Source organism: Callorhinus ursinus, unplaced genomic scaffold, assembly GCF_003265705.2.
Source record: "Callorhinus ursinus isolate GAN/ISIS: 27379988/994484 unplaced genomic scaffold, GSC_fseal_2.0 scaffold13, whole genome shotgun sequence".
NCBI lineage: Eukaryota > Metazoa > Chordata > Mammalia > Carnivora > Otariidae > Callorhinus > Callorhinus ursinus.
This window is the reverse complement of record NW_027397075.1, coordinates 18,293,145-18,319,060: the sequence shown is the minus strand read 5'-3', so window position 1 is coordinate 18,319,060 and position 25,916 is coordinate 18,293,145. Positions and strand designations below refer to the sequence as shown.

Genomic DNA, 25,916 nt, shown 5'->3' with positions numbered 1-25,916 from the left:
CCGCTTGAAGACACTAGAGCATTAACTAGATCTTAAAGAATTATAGATAGATAGAATCTGGGAAAAGAAGTAAACTCAGAAGGGGGAATCTGGCATTTAGCATTGCTTTTTTCTTGAGGGGTTTTCCACACTTCCAGAAAAGGTAGCTGAGAAACTGAGTGGCATTCCTGAAAGGTATACAAGGAGAGGGAGGACAAAAATTAGAGTCCAGAGACCACCAAGGGTTAGGGGAAGCTGGCAAACCTTCCATGCTCTGAGCTGGAACCCCAAAAGGCAACAGTGGCCCAGCTTCAAATTCTCTCATGTCTGAAATGGAATTAGGGTGGTTATAAAACTTGAGACCCTTAAGTAGCCCACCAGAAGTAAATATTCTTCTTAGTGGAATATAACACTATGCTAGGCCTCAAATTATTTCTAAACTTCTTAATATACAGTGTCTAACACGCAATTTTATTTCTTTTTTTTTTTTAGATTTTATTTATTTGACAGCAGGAGAGGGAACACAAGCAGGGGGAATGCAAGAGGGAGAAGCAGGCTTCCCGCTGAGCAGGGAGCCCCCCCAGGACCCGGGATCATGACCCGAGGCGAAGGCAGACGCCCAACAACTGAGAGCCACCCAGGGCACCTCCTGACACTCAATTTTAAACCTCAGACACGAGAGGAGGCAAGATAACCTAACAAAAACCAAAAGGAAGTATAGACAATTGGCAGATTCTAGATAGTGGAATTTTTTAAACATAGATTTTAAATGCTCAATTTGTTTAAAGAAATGAGACAAAATTGAGAATTTTAGAAGTGAACTGGAGACAATAAAAAGGACCAAATGAAAACTCTAAAAGTAAACTACAACAATCAAAATTAAGAACTCAGTTGGAAGGTATAACCACAGCAGATTAGGAACAGTTGAAGAGAACTAGTCATTGAAAATAGATCAGAAAATATCCAGAATGAAGCATAGAGGAAAAACGGAAAAAACAGAATAGAAGAGAAATAAGGGACATAATGAGAGGTCTAACATGTATAAGGGAGTAACAGAAGGAGAAAAGAGATGATGGGACAGGAGTATTTAAAGGCATAATGACTGAAAACATTCCAAAACTTTCAAAAAATAATAGACCACAGATTCAAGAAGCCCTGTGAATCTGAATGGGATAAATAAAAAGATAAGGACTCTAAGGCACATGATCGTAAAACTGCTAAAAACTAAACACAAAGTAAAAAATATTTAAAGTACCCAGAGCCAGGGGCACCTGGTTGGCTCAGTTGGTTGGGCGTCTGCCTTCGGCTCGGGTCGCAATCCCAGGGTCCTGGGATTGAGTCCCACATGGGGCTCCCTGCTCAGCGGGGAGTCTGCTTCTCCCTCTGCCTGCCGCTCCCCCTACTTATGTTCACTCTCTCTCTCTGACAAATAAATAAATAAAATCTTAAATAAATTAATTAAATTAAGTACCCAGAGCCAAATGGGTACTGGGCAACAATTTGTTTGACATCTGACTTCTCCACAGAAATAGAGAACAGAAAATGGAATGACATCTTCATGGGGCTGAAACAAAATTGCTACCAAACTAGATTTCTATACTCAATGAAAGTTCCTTCAAGGTAAAGTATTATAAGGACTATTTGAAGACAAATTTATAGAATTTGTTACCAGAATAACTATACTAAAGGAAATAATGAAGTTTTTGTTCAAGCAAAAGAAAAAACTTGAGGGGCACCTGGGGAGCCCAGTCGAGCGTCTGCCTTGGGCTCAGATCATGTTCCCAGAGTCCTGGGATGGAGTCCCACATCAGGCTCCCTGCTCAGCAGGGAGTCTGCATCTCCCTCCCTCCCGCCCCTCCCCCCTGCTTGTGTGCGATCTCTCTCTCTCACTTTCTCTCAAATAAATAAAAAACTTGAAATTTCAGAAGGAATGAAGAGAAACAAAAGGGATAAATATGTGGATTAATCTAGGTGATACTATATAAAATCATACCTCATGACATTCAAAATATAAAGAATTAAAAATACAATCCAACAATTGCTTATTGGTCAGAGAGTGGGGGTGTGTGTATACGTATAGACTTTGATAAATCAAGGATGTACATTTTAATTTCTGAGGCACCTGTTAAAATAATAGTAAAAGATGCATAACTACCAAGCTAATCAGGGGGAGGTGGTTAGGGAAATGGAACAATAAAAATATTCAATCAGTCTTAAAAAAAAAAAAAGACAAAGGAAAGAAAAAAATGACACCAAATAGGGACAAATAGAAGGGAAATAGTAAGGGCGCCGGGGTGGCTCAGTTGGTTGAGCGACTGCCTTCAGCTCAGGTCATGATCCTGGAGTCCTGGGATCGAGTCCCACATCGGGCTCCCTGCTCAGCGGGGAGTCTGCTTCTCCCTCTGACCCTCCCCCCTCTCATGTGCGCTCTCTCTCTCTCTCTCTCTCTCTCCCTCTCTCCCCCCCCTCATTCTCACTCTCTCAAATAAATAAAATCTTTAAAAAAAAGGGAAATAGTAAGATGGTAGATTTAAATCTAAATATATCAGTAATAATATTAAATATAAGTGGACTAAATCTTCTGAATAAAAGGCAAAGATGGCCAAACTGGATGAAAAGTAAAACCCCAACTCTATGATGCATGTAAGAGACACATTTAATATTAAAGGATCCTGAAAATAAAAAATTTTAAATGTATGAAAAGGTATACGGTGCCAAGTTTTTAAAAAGCAGTAGTAGGTCTGATAGCTACGGTACTAGCTGCCGGTGAAAGTCAGGGCAGCAGATCTTGTTGGATATAGAGGTGTGCGCCTTAATGATGAACGGTATTATTTCAAAATAATTTCAAAGTTATATGTACATAATTATGGCTTCCAAATTCATAAAGCAAAAATTGGCAAAATTCAAAGAAGGCATTTCCACTATATAGATAAAACAACTAGTCAAAAAAATCTAATAAGGAGGGGCTCCTGGCTGACTCTTGATCTTGGGGTCATGAGTTCAAGCCCCATTTTGGGCATAGAGCTTACTAAAAAAAAAAAAAAAATCAACTGGATTTAGTAAAACTTTTTTAAAAAAATCAATGTTTTTTTAAAATTTTATTTTATTGTTTAATATTTAATTACTTATCTTACAGAGAGCGCACAAGCAGGGAGAGTGGCAGGCAGAGGGAGAGGGAGAAACAGACTCCACACAGAGCAGGGAGCCCAACATGGGGCTCGATCCCAGGACCCAGGGATCATGACCCGAGCCGAAGGCAGTTGCTCAACCAACTGAGCCACCTAGGCACCCCCGATGAATTCTTCCAAACCAGTGAATTCAACCAAATAGTTACTATTAACATTAACATCTACTTTCAAAAACTTCTTCTAGAGAATGGGGGGGGGAGGAACACTTTCCAATTCATTTTATAATGCCTGAATAATTTATCAAAATCTAATGAATTGCAAGGATCCTAAATAAAATATTAACAAATGGGAATTTGTGTGTTTAGAAAGGTACGTCAGGGTGCCGGGCTGGCTCAGTCGGTTAAGCATCTGACTTCGACAAGATCATGATCCCAGGGTCTTCGGATCGAGTCTCACATCAGGCTCCTTGCTCAGCGGGAAGTCTGCTTCTCCCTCTGCCTGCTCTGCCTGCCGCTCTCCCCACTGGTGCGCTCTCTCTCTCTCTCTCTCTCTCACAGATAAATAAAATCTTTTTAAAAAAAAAAAGAGGGACGCCTGGGTGGCTCAGTTCGTTGGGTGTCTACCTTTGGCTCAGGTATGATTCCAGGGTCCTGGGATGGAGCCCCACGTTAGGCTCCCTGCTCAGCAGAGAGCCTGCTTCTCCCTGCTTGTGCTCTCTCTCTGTCAAATAAATAAATAAAAAGAAAGATGAAACAGATAGCAATTGATTTTAGGGGATCTCCAGGTTGTCATAAATCAACAGCCTTTTACTCATGTTAATATCTTGATTATTATTATAATGCAAAACACTCAAACATTTAATAAAAGAATTCCAGTTGGTAAACATAACCTGGTCATTGGTAATAAAATATTTAAAACACACACCCTCATGACATCTGGCTGGCTCAGTTAGAAGAGTGTGCAACTCCTGATCTCAGGGTTGTGTGTTCACGCCCCATGTTGGGTGTGGAGATTACTAAAAAATAAAGTCTTTTTTTTTTTTTAAGATTTTATTTATTTATTTGTCAGAGAGAGAGGAGAGAGCACACAAGCAGGAGGAGAAGCAGACTCCCTGCTGAGCAAGGAGCCCAACGCAGGACTCGCTCCCAGGACCCGGGGATCAAACCTGAGCCAAAGGCAGATGTTCAACTGCCTGAGCCATAAAAAAAAAGACAAAGGAAAGAAAAAAATGACACCAAATAGGGACAAATAGAAGGGAAATAGTAAGGGCGCCTGGGTGGCTATATATATAAAATAAAATACACTCATTATGTTTCCAGACAGGAGGAAAAATGTACCATGGTATTTTTTTTTTCTCCTGTTAGGGCATTGTCATTTAAACGTAAACCTGGAATTCAGGTTTACAGGATAAGAACAAGGCAAGAAGTATCAGATTACTGTAGAATAATGTTTGTTTCCCAAAGAAGGAAAAGCATAAATCACATGTTTACTTAGTGAGAGAGTTGAAATTTAAATTGTTTAAAGTAGCAGGTAAGGGGCGCCTGGGTGGCTCAGTCGTTGGGCGTCTGCCTTCTTTTTTTTTTTTTGTTCCAATAAAAAAAATTTTTAATTTTTTATTGTTATGTTAATCACCATACATTACATCATTAGTTTTGGATGTAGTGTTCCATGATTCATTGTTTGTGCATAACACCCAGTGCTCCACGCAGAACATGCCCTCTTTAATACCCATCACCAGGCTAACCCATCCCCCCACCCTCCTCCCCTCTAGAACCCTCAGTTTGTTTTTCAGAGTCCATCGTCTCTCATGGGCGTCTGCCTTCTGCTCAGGTCATAGTCCCAGAGTCCTGGGATCGAGCCCCACATTGGGCTCCTTGCTTGGCGGGGAGCCTGCTTCTCCCTCTCCTACTCCCCCTGTTTGTGTTCCCTCTCTCTGTCAAATAAATAAAATCTTAAAAACTAAAAAATAAAAATAAAGTAGCAGGTAAAATGAATGCTGTTGCAAATTGTGCTGATTTTTGAAGAGATGCTAGCAACTAGTGGTATCAGAAGTATGTTCAGGAATGTTTTTGATACCTGTATTTATTACAAACAAATGGTGGAGCAGGATGGATTTATTTCAAAGTACCTCCTTTGTATTACATGTAACAAACAAACCATGCCTTTGAGTGGAATCCTCAAAAAGTAAACAGGTGTATGATCTGTGATTTGGGGATTAGTCTTGGAATGTAAACAAAATGTGGCAAATATCCTTAGAGACTGTGCCTGTTCTAGTATATTGATGTAAAATATGTATAGCACCTTGTAGAGTGGTAAAAATCAAATGCTATCTTTTAATCTTTATTTTTAAGATTTTATTTATTTATTTGAAAGCGCAAGTGAGAGAGCACAAGCAGGGAGACAGGGAGAGGCAGCTTCCCCACCGAGCAGGGAGCCCGATGCGGGACTCGATCCCAGGACTCTGAGATCATGACCTGAGCCGAAGGCAGACGCTTAACTGACTGAGCCACCCAGGGACCCGCTATCCTTTAATCTTAACATAGCTATTACTCATCCTGTTTTATACATTACTTGTGAATTGCAATTTTACAGAGTATTTCAGGGACAAATACAAATGATTCAGTTCCTTCTTTGCAGAAGAAAGAATCCCAGATATTATAATGTGAGATTTTATTTTTAATATCTACAGAACTATTCTTTAAAAAAACCTTCAGAAATATAGCACTTCTTTCAGATTTATGAATTATAAATTTTCTGGGTATACATTCCATTTATTCCTTATAACTTTTTTCCTTATTTTTTTATGAAGCTTCAGGTTAATGACAGGAAACTAACTGAACATTTACACTGCTAAGCCCTAGTGTTTTTAGCACCAAGAAGGAGTGATTTTATCTACCTTATCTCCACCAGCCTCCACCCTAACAAATATTCAATTTTATTTAATTAACTTAATTTTGAAGTTGAAAGCTAAATTATGTTCTGTTTTTACCAATGTCCTGATAAGTTTATTGTTTCTCGCCTCAAAGGACTGGGCATACTGCTTTGTTCAAAGTTTATTTTCTTATGGAACTTGCAAAGAAAATAAAATATTGGTCTGATGAAGTCTCCTTTGAATTTAGAAAGCTTAATTGTTTATCTTATACTTTACTCAGGAAAAGCAAACTAAAACCAAAGTAGTCAAAATATGAACTCAGATGTTCAAACTTTTATTTGTAAAGTAAAAGGAGAAATTACGTTAGCTTATATTAAAATGCTTAGTCACTTTTATAATCCAAAAAAGACAAATTTCTCAGTCATACACCTGAGACGTTTTTAGGGAGTTCATTGAGAGTTGAAGCTTTGAGCAAACTTTTCTAGGTCAAATTATATAGTATATTAAAGTCAGTGAAGGGCGCCTGGGTGGCTCAGATGGTTAAGCGTCTGCCTTCAGCTCAGGTCATGATCCCAGGGTCCTGGGATCGAGTCCCGCATCGGGCTCCCTGCTCCTTGGGAGCCTGCTTCTCCCTCTGCTTCTCTCTCTCTCCCTCTCTCTCTCTCTCTCTCTCTCTCTCTCTCTCCCTCTCCCTCTCTCCCTCCCCCCGCCATCTCTCATGAATAAATAAATAAAATCTTTAAAAAAAAATTTTAAAAAGTCAGTGAAAATTTGAGGTGCTTCATTTCAATATGCCAATATGAATATCTTAAAAATACACATACAGAGCATTCACAAACAAATTAATAGTGCATATGGTGTTAAAATAGGTTTGAGTTGCTTCAGCACTATATAAAAGTAGATATTGAACCAGTAGTCTAATAATTACTTTCCCATTTTGAAAATGTGTCTAGTCATACCTGGAAGTTAGTAATAATTCAAGAGTAGGAAAAGGGATCTATCCCTGAGAATTCTGTCTTAACCATGTTTAATACCTCGTATGAGTGGTTCTCTGGGTAATATGGTCTCTGTGCTTCTTCCCACTGTCCTGTCCACCACTTTGTAAGTTGGTTTTCTTGTCCAAAATATGTTGTCAGAATTGTCCCTGTCCTGTTCGATCCCAGGACCCTGAGATCATGACCCGAGCCGAAGGCAGACGCTTAACTGACTGAGCCACCCAGGCGCCCCAGCATTAGCTTTTTTAGAGAAAAAAAAGAAGTGAACGGCAGACATCATGATGCTCCTAAGAATAGTCTTCTAAATAACAATAATACTGTTTTCATGCATAAGAAGTAGAACATTGAGGACAGACGACTTCAGTAAACTTCTGTTGTTTTGGAATAGTCAGATCTCATGTTAGATCACTGAAAGTGCACTGCTTAAAAAAATCCTTATCGGGGCGCCTGGGTGGCTCAGTCGGTTGAGCATCAAACTCTTGATTTCAGCTCAGATCATGATTGCAGGGTTGTGAGATTGAGCCACAAGTCGGTCTCCTCACTGAGTGTGGAGTTGGCTTGGGATTCTCCCGCCCCCTCTGCCCCTCCCCGTGTGTGCTGTCTTTCTCTTAAAAAAAAAAATCCTTATCAAAATCTGATTTTTGGGGCGCCTGGGTGGTTCGGTCGGTTAAGCATCTGCCTTCGGTTAAGCATCTGCCTTCGCCTCAGGTCAGGATCTCAGAGTCCCAGGATCGAGCCCCACGTCAGGCTCCCTGCAGAGCAGGGGAGTGTGCTTCTCCCCCTCCCCCTGCCCATGTTCTCCCTGCCCATGCTGTCCGTCTCGTTCACTCTCTCTCTTTCCAAATAAATAAATCTTTATTTAAAAAATCAGATTTTTTTTCCTTGCAGAAATCCTATTCCATGCCCATCGGCATTGAATTTCAGCGGAGATATGCAACAATCGTTCTGGAGCTTGAGCAGCTCAACAAGGACCTCAACAAAGTTTTGCATAAAGTTCAGCAGTACTGCTATGAGGTAGGTGATGTGTATAAATTTCCCCTGAAGGCCTCTGCCCCCCTCCCCCACTCTTTTATTTAAAGCTAAATACTGTTACTTACCTTCACATTTTAGAAAATTCAAACTACACCAACATCTCTATCAGGTCCTTTAGCAGAACCGTATTTTACTTACATTTTTACTCGTTATAGCATCGTGTCGAAGAGTGCTTTACACACAGTCAGCTCTCAATTCTGTTGATTTTTGTTTCAATTACAAATGGTATTGCTCTTGGAAAAATCCAGAAAAATGATTACTCTTAAACTCTTAATTTCACAATCCCAAATACTGTATTTTGGTTTATTTCCCCTTAGTATTTTATTTTATTTTTTTAAGATTTTATTTATTTATTTGACACAGAGATAGAGAGCATAAGTAGGCAGAGCGGCAGGCAGAGGGAGAAGCAGACTCCCTGCTGAGCAGGGAGCCCGATGCGGGGCCCGATCCCAGGACCCTGGGATCACAACCTAAGCCGAAGGCAGACGTCCAGCTGACTGAGCCCCCCAGGCACCCCTCCCCTTAGTATTTCAGATAGATAGATAGAATGCTTTTTCTCACAAAGTTATGATCATGCTGTGTATACAATTTTGTTTCCTCCTGCTTTAAACTTTACATTAGAACTATGGAATCTTGAACTTCAAGTATGTAGAGCATAGGGTTATTTGTGAATTTTTATCGTGTACATAAAATTATATATATATGAAGGCAGTTCGTGGTTTCACCTCGAATGTGATTTTCTTACAACAGGGTAAGAAGTGACTGAGATGAGTTTAGAACGCTCCAGCACTTGCATTTTTAGAGGTTTTATGTTCCCTGTGAGCCACGTCCATTTGTGACATGAGGTTCTTCAACAGTTAGCTCTTTATGACACTAACCTCCTAGTTAGTCCCGAAGATCTGCCGTAGGCCATGTTATCAATCTGTCCACCTGGAGCTGAGGGAAATGAACTGTGTTTGGCTGGAACTACACTCTGAGACTATTGCTCATTCCTCTAGCCATCATTATCATTTATTTTTATTTTCCCAGTAGTTGTCCTCTACATAGCAGTAAGCATTGTCCTAGCGAATAGATTTCTCCCTCCTGACCAACTACCAACCCACCTGACGCTAACCGAGCAGTCCGAGACCGCGCAGGACAAAGCTGACAACATGCGCAGAAGTGGGCTGCTCATCACTCTTGTTGTGTAATTTCAGTATGTACACAAGGCCTTTTGTGATAGGCCCATTTCCCCATGAAGTAAAATGATTTCATTTTCACAAAGCTCTTGGGGAAGTACAATATTGATTTGATTTGCTTTTTAAAGATAGATTCACTGAGAGAGAGTACGCATAAGTAGGGGCAGAGGAAGAGAGAATCTCAAGCAGACTCCCTCCTGAGCAGGGAGCCCAATGTGAGGCTTGATCCCAGGACCCTGACCTGAGCCGAAGGCAGATGCTCAACCGACTGAGCCACCCAGGAGCCCCTACAATATTGATTTTAAAATAAAAGTGTAAACAGTATGATTAAGCAATTCTATTTCTGATATATACCAAACAGATTTGTGAACTTCTCTTTACCACTAGAATGTTCATAGCACCTAAAAATAATTAGAATTTTTTTAAAGCATTAGAGAAAGGTGATTCATTGCAGCGTTCCTGGTATTTGCAAAATATTAGAAAAAACATAAATGCCCATAAAGAGGGAATTGGCTGAGTAACTTAAGGTACATCTATACCGTGGAATATCTTGCTGCTGTAAGGACGAACAAGGAAGCTCTCTATTTACCGATATGGAGTGATTTCCAGGATGTATTAAGTGAAAAAAAATAAAGTACATGGAAGTATATATATTAAGTGTTTCCTTTGGAGTAAGCAGAAATATGTAAAAATAAAATACACATATATCCACTTAGTTTTTCAAGAATAAACACAGGAAGGATAAACTAGAACTAATTTGGGGATCGGGGAGTGAGGGGAGTGACATTTCTCTGAGTGTTTGTTGCCTCAATAAATACAGATGAACTCCAAAATGGAGTATAAGTAGAAATAAATGAACCTAACTCTTCTTCAAAGGAATAACATAAACACTAAAGGAGACAAAAATGAATCCAAATAACCTAACTTAGTATTTTGACTCTATACCCTTAGTCTGAAGATAAATCAAACTTTAAATAAATAATGAACTCTAGTTAGTAAGGTTTTCACTCCTGGTGGTGTGGATTCGCAGTTCTGAAACTCTGCATTCTAGGCTGGAGCACATGAGTAACTAAGTATATCATGGATCGGGGAGGCCTGCCCTCTCACCTCTGGAGAAGGCAGTTATGAAGATGGGAGACTACAACAAACCCTGTGGTGTTGGGTTAGAATAGGGAGAATCGGTCTGATTTCGAGGTTCATTTTATTTTTATGACGTAGCTACGTGGGTGTGTGTGCGTGCAGGCGCACACACACACGCTGAGAGAGCCCAGGAGCACACACCTGATGGCAGTGAGCCCCCCCCAGCACTCGATCGTGGCTTCCAGATGCTGCTCTCCAATAAAAGGAAGCAGGGCTCCTTGAAAAAGAGACTTGATTCCAGAGGCCGGACCGTCTTCACTGTGCCCCCCAGCTTCCGGGAACGTGTCCAACAGGACCGGCGGGACACCGTCCCCACTGACTAGATCTGGGGCAGTTGGGCTTCAGCACAAGTGACTACACTCAGAGATTAGAACCCTTTGCGTAAAGTAAGAATCCATGAGTCCATACTAATATTAACTACTTAACCAATTAATTTTTAAGGGAAAGTTCTTAGAGTAAAACGCCCGCTAGCAACTGTGGGAGGAATGGTAGGGTGAGAGGAATGGCGCCTGGCAGCCGTCACCACAGGGACACCACACCCTGGTAAAGGCAGGGGTGCTCAGTAAAACCGGGGGTCAGAGAGGTCAGGACAGGAGCCTCTAAATCTCTCTTCACAAATTTTACTCATTCCAAAGGGGAAAAGCCCGTCCCGTGGGGAAATCTGGCCGACACCTGACTCCCTTAACCCAGTGATCGGAGACACCGTGACCAATAATGGGACAGATCAGCATCAGGGGCCTCCTGACCGACATGCCCTGAGCAAGAGCTCGCCATCACTCTTGTATTCCTCCCCAAAATGCATGACTTCAGTCTAATCACAAGGAAACAGACAAACCCATGTTGAGGGACAGTGGACAAAATAATTGGCTGGTACTCTTCCAAAATATGGTATTTCATGAAAGAGGAACTGTTCCAGAATAAAAGAATCTACAGAGACACGACAACCAGATGTCTCTGGCGGGGGGTGGGGCGTGGGGGGGACTTACATGTTGGGATGGTTGATGGACTGTACACATGCCCTTTTAGAAGAATATGGTCTTCTATCAGTGGGAAATTTCCCGGTTGTGACAGTTGCCCTGTGGGAATGTACTTCGGAAATGCAGACTGGAGTGTTCAGGGGGAAAGAGGCACAGTGTTTGCAGCTTATTCTCAAATAGTTAAGGGGAAAACATTACATCTGTTACACAGAGAGAGATCAAATGTTGCCACACGGAATAAACAAGAAACAGTGAATTTGGGTAAAGGGTTTTTAGGAGTATTTTTTCTATTCCTTTTTAGCAGTTTGAAATTATGTCAAAATTAAAAGTTGCCAGAAATATAAAATCAAGAAAAGAAAACCAAGAAGAAACATTTCTTCTGGTGTGAGGCCCATTTTCATTATAAAGGCTAGTTTTGTAAACACCCACATCTGAAGACAGGGCACGAACACACAGACATCGTCTGGCCTGGTGACCGTACATCTCATGTTGGAATCCTCTGTTCCCAGCTCGCTCCAGACCAGGGCCTGCAGCCTGCGGACCAGCCCACGGATATGAGACGGAGGTGTGAGGAGGAAGCCCAGGAGATTGTCCGGCACGCCAACTCCTCCACTGGACAGCCCTGTGTTGAGAACGAAAATCTCACAGACTTAATCTCCAGGCTCACCGCTATTTTATTACAAATTAAGGTACATCTCCGAGAAAACGTTCTCTTCATTTTGATACCTACACAAATTGCACTAATTTGTTAATAAATGATTACAATACACAGATTGTATCAGGTATTTTGTGTCTGTATTTGAACTATAATTCAATTAAAATTTGAAATATTTTTTCCTTTAGTGTCTGGCAGAAGGAGGAGACCTGAATTCCTTTGAGTTCAAATCACTTACAGATTCATTAAATGATATCAAGAGTACAATAGATGCGTCTAATATCAGGTAATTCGTTAGGTGGACTCTAATCATTTTTCTAAGTTCATGGGGATTTCCAGTAAAGTTTTAAGAATTATGCATATTTGTGAAGCATTCCTATAATTTTTACCCTGTAAATAAATTCCAAAAGACCTTTTCAGTTATATCCCGTCTATTAACAGAATAGAAAGTTCACATGGATTTGGTTTATGTAAAGGAATCCGAAGACCTACAGTATTTAGGCTTGGGTTGGTGTGGGGGCTCCACTGAGTAGTTTCCCCAGAGAGACACTCTCACCCTCGCCCGCACCCCCGCGGCTCCTTTGCCCCCTCCAGCAGCCCTTCCCGTCACGGCTGCAGCTGGGGGGTAGCTGGTATGATGGGGGCTTTAGTCCTTCCTCGGGTCATTGTCTTCGCTGCTTTTTGGACTAAAATTCGGCTCTTCCTTTGTTAACAAGTATTTTCCTAACGTTGCAAAATAAGGGAGTTAACCGTGTTTCTTCTTCAGTTGCTTTCAGAATAACGTAGAAATCCACGTTGCACACATTCAGAGTGGCCTGAGCCAGATGGGAAACCTGCACGCCTTCGCAGCCAATGACACCAACAGGGACTGAGGAGGAGCCCTCGCTGTTCGCGCTGCTCAGGACGCTGCGCTCCCTGCACCGAGGCTTCCAGCACCAGATAACCCAAGCGCTGGAAAGCAAGGGAAATGTAAATCTCCAACTAGGGCGTTTTAATATACTGTACTGCTTCTTAAACCAGCATTGCTGACCGGCATTCTATTTATTTGTCTTTTTATTATTCAGCTGCAGTAGCATCGCTTATGTTACATGTTTATAAGCAAGTATTTTTAAACTGAAACTGAACGTAATAGGCTTTCAAGGAAGAGTATGCTGACCCTTTTTTGAACGTGCATGAATCCAGGCCAGCACGCGCAGACAGCTGCGTCGGGGAGGGGGGGGGGCTCCTTACGCTGCCAGGGGGCAGTGCGGGAACTCCGGCCAGAGGACTGCAGCGCGGGCTCCGTTAGCTCCTCACCCTGCCAGTCTCTGGAAGAGAGCGCCCTTGGGAGATGGGCAGGCACGTGTGCAGGAAGCCTCTGGAATAGCAGTGGGAGATGCGGACTTGACAAGTATGCGGGACGGATACTTGCGGTGTGACACGGCTCGAGAGATCATTTTATAATAATAACTATTTTAATTTATCATAATTTATAAAAGAAACCTTTGTCGTTTGTCTGTTGAAAGAAAATGAAGGAGCAGGAAAAAAATAAATTACTTGCAAAATGCTACATTTCAGCAAGTGGATTTGGCATGACTTTTCCCGTCAATTCAGGACAAAAAGTGCTATTGTTAGGAGACTTATTTAAAAAGACTGATAACACACTATTTTCATATTTTGTTTATTTGCACAACTTTTGAACCAGATGACTGGTTAAAATCCAACCGTACACAATTTATAAAGTCAAAAGATTTTATAAGGAAAACAAAATAACCAGTGCTGTGAAATGCAGAAAAAAAGGTTTGTATTTGGTTGTGGGGTTTTTTTGTTGTTTTTTGGTTTTTTAAAGGAAAAACCCAGCCTAAAATGTTAATCTTGTAAAAAGTGTGTATTTGGAATTTTCTTTGTTTTAATATAGAATATTATAAAGTCAAAATATAATAAAATTGTTTTCAGATTTGGAGTTTAAGATATAGCTGTAGAAGTGGCTTTGATTCTTTTAGATGTCTCATAAAATGGGACTTTTTATATGTTAATGTATAATAAAACTAAAACGAGATTATTTTCCATTTGAAATTTTTGTATAGTTTAAAAATGCTTCCATATTCTTTGTTGGTATTGTGCCACTGCAAAACTTTAGTGCAGAGTTTATATTTAGCTAAACTGTTACGTTAATTAAGAAATGCATAAATCCTCTATTCTTAATATTTGTAATTCTAAATAAATTGATCTATGAAAAGCAATACTGTCTACCATTCTCATTTAATTAATACAACTTGATAAGTATTCCTTTTTGAAAAGTTTTAAGGAACTGTAATTTCCACTGTATTTTATATATACATATGAATATATATATTTTTTAAGATTTTATTTATTAGAGAAAGTGTGTGTGAGTAAGAGAGCAGGAGCATGGGGGTGGAGAGGAGAGGCAGAAGCAGGCTCCTCGCTGAGCAGGGAGCCTCATACGGGGCTCGATCCCAGGATCACATGAACCCTGGGATCATGACCTGAGCCAAAGGCAGATGCTCAACCACCTGAGCCACCCACGTGCCCCTTCCACTGATTTATATTTTTAGGGGAAACAATACAGATGAATCACCAAGTCATTTTGAATTACGATATCATCCAATATGACTTTAAGGGAGGGTTTTTTTTCCATCTGTACAAATCACAGTGAAAAAACACTTAACCAGTTCTTGGCTTACTGTAGACCTAGTGAGAGGTTGGTTTTAATACAGTCTGCCTAGGGGCGCCTGGGTCACCACGCTGCCACGGCCCAGCACATCTCACGAGTTCTAAAGAGAGCCATCAGTGCCACATGCTGTGTAGGTTTGTTTCTGAAAAGACTTTCGCTGAGTCCCCAAAAACCAGATTCGCTTGCCACCGTTGAGAATCTACCAAAAGATTTGCCTGTTCAATTCTTTCTCTTAAATTCAGGCACTAGAAAGTGCCTGTGTGGTTACCACCTCTCTTGCTCTCGGCCCGGCCGCCGTCCCCGCCAGTCTGGAAGTCATCGGTCACCCCTACCTTCTCTGCAGCATCCACTCTGCCCCCTCAACTGCAACATTCGGGGAGCAATAGTCTTAAACTGCAGAATCGGTCATGTTCTCTCCATCTAAGGCCTTAGGGCTCTCAGAACAAATTCAGAACGCTTCCACAAGACGCAGAGAGCCACGGGGGCGCCTGGGTGGCTCAGTTGGTTAAGCGACTGCCTTCGGCTCAGGTCATGATCCTGGAGTCCGGGGATCGAGTCCCGCATCGGGCTCCCTGCTCAGCGGGGAGTCTGCTTCTCCCTCTGACCCTCTTCCCTCTCGTGCTCTCTATCTCTCATTCTCTCTCTCTCTCAAATAAATAAATAAAATCTTAAAAAAAAAAAAAAGACGCAGAGAGCCACGTATGGTCTGACATCCTCAATTTCTCCGTCCTGCTTCTTCCGCCACGGGGCCTTTGCACGTGCACTTCCCTCTCCTCACCTTGGTGACTCCTGACCATCCTACACGTCAGTTTCTCAGTTAAGCTTTCCTTGACTACAACACACCGTCTCCAGGTCCTCCGGTATCTCTCTGTGCAGCGCGCTCCACGTTTGCAATCTTACATTTCTTCTTGGGTCAGCCTGCTGGCCTCTCTACTCCTGGCTTGGCTCACCATTTTATCTCCAGGCCCTGATAGAGTGCCTGTTCACAGGCAGCAAATGTTTGTGCAGTGAGCAAACAAGAGTTTCAAAAGAGCTCGAACCAACATCAGTGTCACTAGAACCAGCATGGGCTTTTCCATGATGATTGCTTTGCAAGATGAGACTACTCCCTTGGATGCAGAAATTCTGCTTTGGGGGGTTACCTTTAAGCATTATCACTCGTCCTGGTCCTGACTAAAAAGGCCAGGCCAATACAGAAGGCATTATTTGCTGGTTAGAGAGATGGGTGGATGGAGTCCCAGGTTTGAGTCACTTGTGATCTGAACCATAAAGTTTCTTGTTCTTTAGAACAATAATAGCCCCTAACTTACACGGCATGGTAAGGATTAAACACACAGTGCCTATAACACATTTAGCAGTTAGGGTCTCTTGAGAGTTCAAGGGAGGTGCAGACTAATGTTCTTGGAGGGTCCCACAATTTTTTTAAAAATTAAAAATAACAAGATTTAAATGTTTACAGATTTTGTAGGTATTCGCTAGGGAAAACACAATGTAAGGGCAATAATCCACTTAATTAATAAGCTCTTTGCAAGATTAACCTCTACGTGTGACCCTTAGTGGACTCTAAGCTCCGAGTGTCAGGTTTTCAGTCTTGTGGGTGTGAATGTCTGTAGTCTCGCACCTGTCCGGGGCACACGTCCAAATGCAAAGGGACCGCGGAGCACACCGTAAGTACTTCAATAACCGCAGCTAACGTTTAGCATCTGTGTTTGGTTTCAGACCATTTTCAAGGGTTCGGAAGCCAGGTCTGCCGCTAAAGCCTGAACATGTCTCCGGCTGCTTCTCCCAACGCATTCGCTACGCTGAAAACCGCAAGTCACTTGAATAACAACACCTTTGCAAAAATGAGGGCAACCGGCCTGTGGGATCTCGAAGACATTTCAGGGCGCTCAGACTGTTCCAGTAACATCGGGACAGGAGTCCTGGCCTTAGCCACGGCTCCTGCAAGCCTCCTCCAAGGTGCCGCGTACAGAGACACCTCCCCTACGGCCACCCCGTAGACAAAGTCTCCCTTGGCCCTCAGCAGTTTGAAAACCCTCAAAATATCAAGACAGGATTTTAATGGATCTCAGGCTAATTTACACCCTAATTTGCATACATTCTAATGTGTACATTGGGAGAGAGAAATCGGAAGCCAGCACCCATGCGACTAATTTGAACAGGTTCTCAGCACAGCGGCCCGATGACCGAAGGGCCACATTTGCAGAGACTCTGTTCTTCCACAAGCAGTGGAGGATGGCGCTGCACGACGTGCTGTCCAAAGGACCGAACTCATTTCAACAGAATGGCAGTGAAGCATTTGTGGAAAGCATTTAATAACCCACTCAAGTTGCACCAAGTACAATCACAAGTGCTATGGGTAATGTGGGAGTGACTGGAGTAAAACGTACAAAATCAGGATTCGAGGAAGTTTCAGACTCCGGGGGAGGGGGACCTGAAGTGTCTGAGAGAGAGTGGTATTCATTTGGTCCTCGACGACCGACAGGAGGGCCTCGGGGACAGGGCCACGCTGTGCACGGGTGACCTCAAGTAGATTTGCACGGCCGCCCCTTTGGCTGGAGATGTCGGGAGGGTAACCCAAAGCTTTTTTCCATCTGGTGGCCACGGGAGGCTACCACAGATTTCTAGAAAGCGATGTGCGAAAATCTGACAAGCCAGAGGCAGGGGGTTCTAGAAATAATCTGCATGCAGAATCACCGGAGGGACGAATGAGTGTAAAGACGGATGGGCCACACACACAGAAAGGGAGTCGATCCCGGGGACAGGGTGAGGACTGCGTCCTGCTGAGTTCAAGGTCACGAGCCTTGGAGGAAGGCGAGAAGCCGGCAGCTGGGGCGCGCAAGGGGAGGGTCAGCCTGGCCGCCGTGTTCTTGGGAAGGGGAGAGGGAGTTCTGACAAAGCAGTCCGGAAGGGAAGAGGGGCACCGGCCACATGGAGCGGGATGCTGATGGAATTGGAGGTGCGGGTTTGGAGGCACCCGGGTCAAAGGACCGCGGGACTCCTGGGGAGGGGCCCGCCGAGGGAGGAGAAGGGGTGAAAGAATCACAGGCAAGGGGGAGGGAGCGTCACTGGGGAGCGCGCCGGCGACACCCTCACCGAAGCTACTGGGCGTGTGTTCCTCGCCCTGGAGCCAGAAAGGACAGCCTTCTGATGTGTGTGTCCTCGCCTTCAGGGGCACGGGGGCTCCTCGGAGCTTACCCTGACCTCGCCCAGACTCTTCAAGAGTTACCAAAGGCAGAGAAGATGTGTTCCTCCCACGAGTCCAGCTTTGAACCAGTGTCTTCAGAGAGGGGAGAGTAGGCTTCGAAGCGCTGACCCTGGCAGCTCGGGTGGGGGATGCCCTCCCCAACCCTGTTGGGATCGGGCAGGCAGTTCACGTCTACTTCAAGAGGCGACTGGGGCTTCAAACATTTCACTTCGGGCCCCTGCACGGCATGGTGGAGGAAAAGCTGGGATCTGGCCGAGGGCTGAAAGGCTTTCCCGCTCTGCCGCCTTGACTTGGCCCGCCGGTTCTGGAACCACACCTGGAAGAGGGCAGAGAAGCGGCTCTGCGTTGGAGTCCTTACGCTAGTTCACCGTTCCCGAGTTCCCGGTCAACGTGCCCTGCTGCCCTGCCCCGAGCTTCCCGCTTTCCAGAAAGCACTTGGGCCAACGGGCGGCCAGGAGTTCAGAGGCCCTGGCTCTCCCTGCCTCACCATTCCCAGGTGCCAAATGGGGAACCCGCCTTGTTCTGCCTGGGCATCATCATACAGGGATATCTGCGATGAAAAGTGGGGTGGCAGAAAGAGAAGCACTTAGCATTTGAGGATAAAAGGCTTCTAGGCTTGAAGATGACAGGTGGCAAGAGAATTTAGAAAATCGATTTCTGGAAGTGTGGTCCCTTGTCAAATCAATCAAGAAGGGGTTTTTGCTCCGCGGACTTCACTTCTGTGAATACATTTTTCTGCTCACCGTCTCCCAACAAATAGCGAGGGTGTCCTGCTTAGGAAGCCTGTGCGCCACCGGTTGGGGCCGACGGACGGATTCCACCAGGGACTCAGGAAAACAAGCCCGCTCCTCCCAGTGGTAAAGTGAGGACTTCTACTTAAAACTGCATGTGGACGCAGACCATGCGCAAAAAGACAGGCTCTTCGTCACCAGCAAGCTCCCGAATTCCGATCTCAATCCCTTTGCAATAAACGTGCCTGGCACCGCGTTTTTCAAACTGTGACAAGAAGCCCCACGTGCTTCAGGCTTTACCCCGAGATGCTACACCCCTTCGAACGCAATACCCGCCAAGAAAGGGGCCTTACGGGCGCTGGGGGCCACGCGGAGACTCAGCCAGCCCTGCTCTCTCCCAGAGACCGGGGTCCCACCGGTGGAAGCCCCAACCGTGCCTCATCTGTCCCTTCCCAGATCGAGAAAAAGTGTGAAAGTGCTCCTTCTCACCCTCCTGCTCGGGATGGACTTTCTGACCCTTTCAAGGGGCCGCCGGGCGTCCTCGGAGGGGCCCGGATCGTACTGGACGCCGACGGAGGGAAACGGCTGCGTGCGCCCCACCCCCAGCGCCCCAGCGACGGGTCCCGACGCCATCCGCCCGGGGCAGCCCCTGCCCAGCGCGGGGCTCACCTGGATCCTGGACTCGGGGAGCAGGGTGAGCGCGGCCAGGCGCTCGCGCAGGTGGATGTCGGGGTACATGGTCCGGCGGAAGACGAGCTCCAGCAGCTGCAGCTGTTCGGCGCTGAACGACGTGCGCTTGCGGCGCTGGGACGCCGACGGGGCCGACGCGCCTGCGGGGGGCGCGGGAGGCGCGGGAGGCGCGCGGGGCGGCGCGGCGGGACCCGAGCCCGCGCCCAGGAAGCCGGCGAAGGGGCCGGGGCCCGGGGCCGGCGGGGCGGCGGCGGGGCCGGGCGGGGGCGCGGGCAGCGCGGAAGCGGCCCCGAAGCCGAGCTGCTGGGACCGAGCCGCGGCCATTGCTGCGCAAGCCAGTGCGCCTCCCGAGGGGCGCGGGCCCCCGGTTATAGGGCGCGGGCCGAGGGAGGGGAGCGGCGCGCTCAAAGGGCCGGGCGCGCGGAGGCCCGTGTCCCCCCGGGGGGCCGGCCCGCCCCCAGCCCCGCCAGACGGCGTGGGAACAGCCGCTTCCGCCTCCGGGGGCGGGAGGAGGGGAGGCGTGAACTTGGGCCTCCCCCCCTCCCCCACACACACACCGCCTACCCCCGGCGACCCCCGCCCGCCCGGCCCGCCGGCCGCAATCCACATCCCGGAGCGGGCTTCCCGCTCGGCGGCGCGCCGGGCCGGGGCAGCGACCCTTGCCCGCGTCCTCGGAGCTATTTACTTACCCCCCCGGCTACGTGCCAGACCCGGTACCAGGTTGGTCAAACAGCCCGGCCCCTGCCCTCCGCGAGCCGCCGCCGCACATCCTGAATTGGGAGGGGGTGCAGATTAAGGGGCGGCGGAGGGAGGCCGCGGCCTCACCGGGAGCGAGGCGCGGACCCTTTGGAATGCCCGCGGGCGGAGGAACAAGGGACCCCTGGGCGCGGCGGACCTGAAAGAGCGCCCACGTTTACAGACGCGTGCCCGGGCCTTTCCGGGTGGGGGTGGTTCCAGCGATGCTCACGGGCCGTCTGACTGACGGGGCCCCGGGAAGTCTCCGCGCCGGCCTGCCTCTGCCCGGCGGGGCCCCATTCCAGGTTCCCGTTTGGTCCTGACGTGTGCTCTGGCCCTGGTTTGAGTCTCTGCCTCCCCCCTCCTGTAAGGTCTGAGAGCGCAGTCACCCATTTCTCCCTCTCCTTCAAGTGCGGACATCCACTGTGCGTGAGGCACCGTGCCAGACCTTCCCTGCACGCCCCTTGCACTGGATGCCTCTGAATTCACTTTATGGGGAGAGAAACGCAGGGTCCCGTGTGGCAACCGCTCCGCCCAGGAGAGGAGTCGAGGCCCCGGGCTTCCTGTTCCCAGAACCTGAGCCCCGACTTGGCCAGGACGGTGCCGGGCTGCTCTCTGTCGGGAGGGTCCTTCAGGGCGCTGTCCCTGCCTGTCTGTCCATCCTGGAATACTGTAAGACCACCCCAAGGAGGCCTTGGATGTTTCGGTCCTGGAAAGATGTCCTGGGTGTCAAAGCAGAAAGCCTGCTGGGGACAGGAGCTCAGTGATTGATTGGCCCCTGGTGGGTGGCTGGGGTGTCAGGGGCTGTTTCAAACCCCTGAGGCTCTTCGGGGCAGCCTGCTTCCCCATCTCCCCACCACCACGCCTTCTCTCTCTCTCTCTCTCTCTCTCCTGCGCCCCTCCTCTCTCTCTTCCTTTTTTGGATCATCAGAGTCTTCAGGCAGAGGGCATATGGGATGGGAGGTCAGACCCTCTATTTTGCTATGCTTTGTCATTCTTTCATTAACCCAAAAACCTTTTTTTTAAAGACTTTATTTATTTGAGAGAGACAGAGAACGAGAGAGAGAGCATGAGCGGGGAGAGGGGCAGAGGCAGAGGGGGAAGCAGGCTCCCCGCTGAGCAAGAGCAGGACGCAGGGCTCGATCCCAGGACCCTGAGATCATGACCTGAGCCGAAGGCAGACACTTAACCCACTGAGCCACCCAGGTATCCCCAGCCCCAAAACTATGAAGCTCCTGTGGGCAAGGCCATGCTACACATGTGTTTCTATGAAGCGGGTACTCTCATCCCAGGCTTACAGATCTGGGATAGTTCCACAATCCAGACGAGGCCCAGAGGTCTCCAGAGCCACTGTGCCAAGCCGGCCATCGGAATAGACTCCTGTGCTCACCGCTCACTTCCCCTGCACCCTCGGGAGGAGGCAAGACCCCTGTCCCCTCCATTCTTGCGGGTTGTCTTTCAGGCCCAGTGGGCTCATTAGGGTCCCAGTCGCAGGCAGCGGCGATAGAACCAGATCCACGCAGACCCAAGTTCCCTAGCTGTAGCTGAGCTACCGGGACCAGAAGGCCAGCCTCCGAGGGAGGCAGAGGTTTCCCGGCTGCTAGCCGCCACTTGAGGTTTAACAGCCGGAGACAGCCCAGCGAGCCAGAAACTGCCCAGGGCCAGGAGTCACAGGAATTCTCCCGCTGTGTGGACACCCCCCCCCACACACACACAGTTCTGCATCCCAGCCCCGTTCCTCGACGGGGCCCCGAGGAATGAGGTGCCTGGTCATGGGTGCAACCGGGGAGGGTTTGATGAAGCCACCTACACAGGTGGTCTTCTCTGCTTTTGACCTGGCAGCGAGCGATGCCCACACTCGGTGTGGCCGCGTCACCCAGGAGACCGACTAAACACGCGTTATCCTTCCTGACTTTTCTGGAGAGCTTGTGGCATCATAATCCTCTGCAGCAGAATAAGATTTCAGCCTTTCCCCCTCTCAACTCCTTTTGCTCTAAATGAAGTTCTCATTGTGTGTGCCCTGTGTACACCTAAGGCATCACCTCGGTGGGGCTATGGCGGAAACCCAACATTGCAATCACGAGCAAGGGGTTGGAGAAGGAGACTTTATCTCACACTCCCCGGGGCTGCTTTATTATGATTTTTTTAATCATGTGCGTGATGACTCTGCACAATGTGGTATTCTGGGTTGGATTTTTTTTTTTTTTTTTTAAGTAAAGTCTACACCCAGTGGGGCTGGAATTCACAACCAGAGATCAAGAGTCGCATGCCAGGCGCCCTGGGTTGGGTCCTTAGGAAAGAAAAAAGGACATGAGCGGGAACACTGTTAAAATTGAATGTTTTTATAAAACTAACGTTACAACACTGAAACACAGGGTGCAAGTAATGTGTCTGGAAAGAGATACTGCTTTGCTGCGAACGGAATTCCCATGTCAGCGGTGGACACAGACTGGGGTTAGGAAGCTCTAAGCTTCCGCAGGTCTCTTCAGAAGCTCTCCTGTGTCCACTCACTCAAAATCACAGGTACTTTCCGCTCCTCTTGGGTGTGACAGACACCTCTAAAATCATAAGTGGTTTCCACGAAACCCAAGTTCTGGATGCCTTACTCCGTTATCCTGCTGCAAGCCTACGGCAAATATTTTTGTGAATTCTTCTATACCTGTTTCCTCAAATGGAAAACGGAAAGAGCCCGATCCTTGACAAGAGCTTAAAAAATAATTATGGCAGATTATTTTCCCAAAATACACAATCTGTGAAATTTAAGTGCTTTTAAGAAATTTATTTATTTTTTTGATAGCATGAGAGAGAGAGAGAGAGAGAGCACATGAGAGGGGGAAGGGTCAGAGGGAAAAGCAGACTCCCCACTGAGCAGGGAGCCAATGCGGGGCTTGATCCCAGGACCCCAGGATCGTGACCCGAGCCGAAGGCAGACGCTTAACCATCTGAGCCACCCAGGTGCCCCTGCTAAGTACATTTTTAATAGGCTCCAGAAGGTACTTTGCTGTACCAAAGCCAGTCAGGTTACCAGTTCCAGAATAGCACACTGAAGTTCAGAGTTAGCCGAAGGCAAGGGTCACTGAGATCAGCAGCTCTTGTCCACACCTGGGCTCCGCTCACTCACCACCTGACTTGCTCAGGGCTTTGGTCCTTATTTGCATTTGGTCTGTTAGTAACACCTGGTGAAACAGAAAGGGAGAGCAAGGTGACCCAGAAGACAGTCCTCAGAGAGACACACCCTGTATCCTGCGGGAAGGCCAGTAGGGACGCGGTAGAAAAAGCAACAAGCTTAAAAAAAAAAAAAAAGGTATCATTATTTGGAGCAGCCCCCGTGGGAAGGCGGGAGCCACTTGGGGTGACCGTCCTGCTCTGCATCCTCGACATTTCCCAGCAGGGCTCCCGTCCCCCCCGGCTCCCCCAAACATCACAGACACCTGCCTTTCCTCACCAAGTGCTAAGTACCCTCTTCCCGGCTTTGTTGTTCAAGTCGGGCGTCCAACCTGCGACCTGCGCTGAGACCTGGCCCTCGCTCTGAGCCGGTGTTTATTGACCAGAGAACCAGGAAAAGGAGAGTTGATGGCTTACTCCCACCCAGAGCCCCGAGCTGTTTGCCCCTTTGATCCTGCCTTTGATTTCCTCTCCTCTAACCTGGGCCTCCTGAGTTTCTGAAGTGTATTCCAGAAGCAGAGGTTACAAGAGATTGAGAGACGACATCCCCCAAAAGGTATTAATGCACCAGGAAAGTGATAAAAGGTGAAGGAGCCTCTTTGGTTGTTTGGTTAACACCAAATAAATTCCAATAACAAACGCGAAATACATTTGGAACCCAACACAGTGAGTTTTTTAAAGGGATGATTCCTTTTCTTCCTTTATTTACTTCTATCCAAAGCCTCTGGGCAGTGTCTTTTACCACCCGGACTCACACAGCGAGGAAGTCAAAGCAACATCTCAACCTCAGAGAGAGAAAACCACAGAAACCTCCAAGTTCGTGTCCACACGCTTGATAACGAAGAACCGAGTCGGCCAGCAAAAATATTTGGCCGTCACACCAGACGTTTGTCTACATTTCTTTCTGCAGCATGCCTATTGAGCACTTTAAATGGGGCTAGTGCCCCTGAACTGGGTTTTTTTTTTGAGGGGGGTTGTTTTCTTTTCTTTTTTTTTCTGTATTTCATATTAACTGATTTAAATTTAAGCAGCCGAGTGTGGCCAGGGGCCACCAGATCGCAGCAGGACAGCTCCGGGTCACCATCCAGCAGATTCCTCTTCTTGGACCGATGCTTCTATGCAGATCCAAGGAGGTATTTAGTTGGCTCAGATTCGTACACTAGATTTGAATTCTGCACTCTCGTTTTGAGTTACTTAAACAGAGCTCTGGGTCCTCCAAATGACGACCCCGTCCTCATACCGAACAGTCCCCCAGAGATGCGGCCACCCATCAGGGTGTTAAATGTTGCCGTGGTCTTTCCTCAAAGATGTCCATGCTGGGGAGAGCTTGGCGATGCTATGGGTTTCTTTAACATGGTCATTGGGCTCAAACCCTGAGTCATTCTGGTCATTTTGTTCTAATCCAACCATAGCGTGAAACTTTGGTCGCCCACCCTGCGTGTGGCCACGCTGGACAAGGACAAATGGAGAGGCATCGGGAGAACACAGAATCTGCCAACACCTGTCTTTTCTACTCCCAAATAATTTTTTCTAAAGATTTTATTTATTTATTTATTTGACAGAATGAGAGAGGGGGAGCACGAGTAGGGGGAGAGGGAGAAGGAGACGCCCCACTGAGCAGAAAGCCTGACGTGGGGACCCTGGGATCATGACCTGAGCTGAAGGCAGATGCTTAGTCAACTGAGCCCCCCAGGCGCCCCTCTACTCCCAAATAAGTTATGAAAGCGTTAGCAGATGCCCAGGGTAACCTAAGATCAATTCCGGACTTGGAGTTCCGGCCAGCAAGTAGTGGGAGTGGATGTCCAAAATACTTCCTTTTACTGCATATTATTGCCCACAGTAGATGAGAGACGTCTGAACGAGTAAAATGCCACTCTAAGTTGGTCCCATCAGACGGAGACTCTCGGATATAGGAGAGGAGACACTCCCAAGTAGATACTATTCCATTTTAAATTTGCAACAGGATGTATGGTTTTCAATAAATGGTTCCACTCTGGGCCTCCTTCTGATTGCACTCAACGTGCTCTCAGGGCCAACTCTGTGCATGGCACCCGGGTCTGGGGCCGCGAGGAGGGGCCCCTTACCACCGGGCCTTCTGCTCAGCAGCCTGGTTTCTAGGGTGAGCGGCCATCTTGCATCTGTGGAGGTCCCTCCCCCCCGCCCATGCATCTGACCCATGACTCCGGGGAGCAGGCAGACATAGACCCAGACTCAGCCCACTGCCTTGTGATGCCCCAAATACACTTTCGCTTTGGGCATATCGCTTGAGCAATGCCAGAAAGGGCCCTGCTTTTAACTTGGTTGATTATTCTGGGATTATTTAAACTCATTCACTACAGACTGTGGTCTCTCCACACCATTTCCAGTGCAAAGGGGGGAAAAATGCTCCTTTGAGAAATGGCTCATTCCAGGTCAGAGGCAGCAAATGCATGAGTCTGGAGTATTCAGTCACATCTGCAGAGGACAAAACTATTAAACACCACTGAGCCAGCCTCTCGGGAAATAAGATGAAGAGGCTCCCACTGGTCAAACAGGACAATTAGAGCCCCAATAAGAATAATGAAAGCAATAGGTTGAGACACATCAAATATATTAAAGTCGGGGCGCCTGGGTGGCTCAGTCGGTTAAATGTCTGACTCTTGGGTTCCGCTCAGGTCTTGATCTCAGGGTCATGAGATCGAGCCCCACGTAGGGCTCTGTGCTGGGTGTGGCACCTGCTTGGGATTCTCGGATTTTCTCTTTCCCTCTCCCTCTGCC

General features: G+C 47.0%; 2 protein-coding genes across 6 annotated transcripts in view; one reads left to right on the top strand and one right to left on the bottom strand.

Annotated features, from left to right (window-relative positions):
- Positions 1–14,170, top strand: part of LIN9 (lin-9 DREAM MuvB core complex component) — a 64,776-nt gene extending 50,606 nt beyond the window's left edge. For all 5 annotated transcript variants that reach the window (XM_073899862.1, XM_025878125.2, XM_025878124.2 and 2 more), the window contains 4 exons: positions 7,863–7,988; positions 11,811–11,990; positions 12,145–12,242; positions 12,723–14,170. In XM_073899862.1, the coding sequence (XP_073755963.1) occupies positions 7,863–7,988; positions 11,811–11,990; positions 12,145–12,242; positions 12,723–12,828 (510 nt within the window). In that variant the 3' untranslated portion in view covers positions 12,829–14,170. The remainder of the gene's footprint in view (positions 1–7,862; positions 7,989–11,810; positions 11,991–12,144; positions 12,243–12,722) is intronic.
- Positions 14,171–17,010: 2,840 nt separating this feature from the next.
- MIXL1 (Mix paired-like homeobox) lies at positions 17,011–19,583 on the bottom strand. Its single transcript, XM_025878053.2, has 2 exons — positions 19,239–19,583; positions 17,011–18,154 (listed from the first exon to the last, which is right to left on the bottom strand). Exons 1-2 carry the CDS (start codon positions 19,581–19,583, stop codon positions 17,849–17,851), a joined length of 651 nt encoding a protein of 216 aa, XP_025733838.1. The 3' UTR covers positions 17,011–17,848.
- Between the last annotated feature and the right edge of the window lie 6,333 nt (positions 19,584–25,916).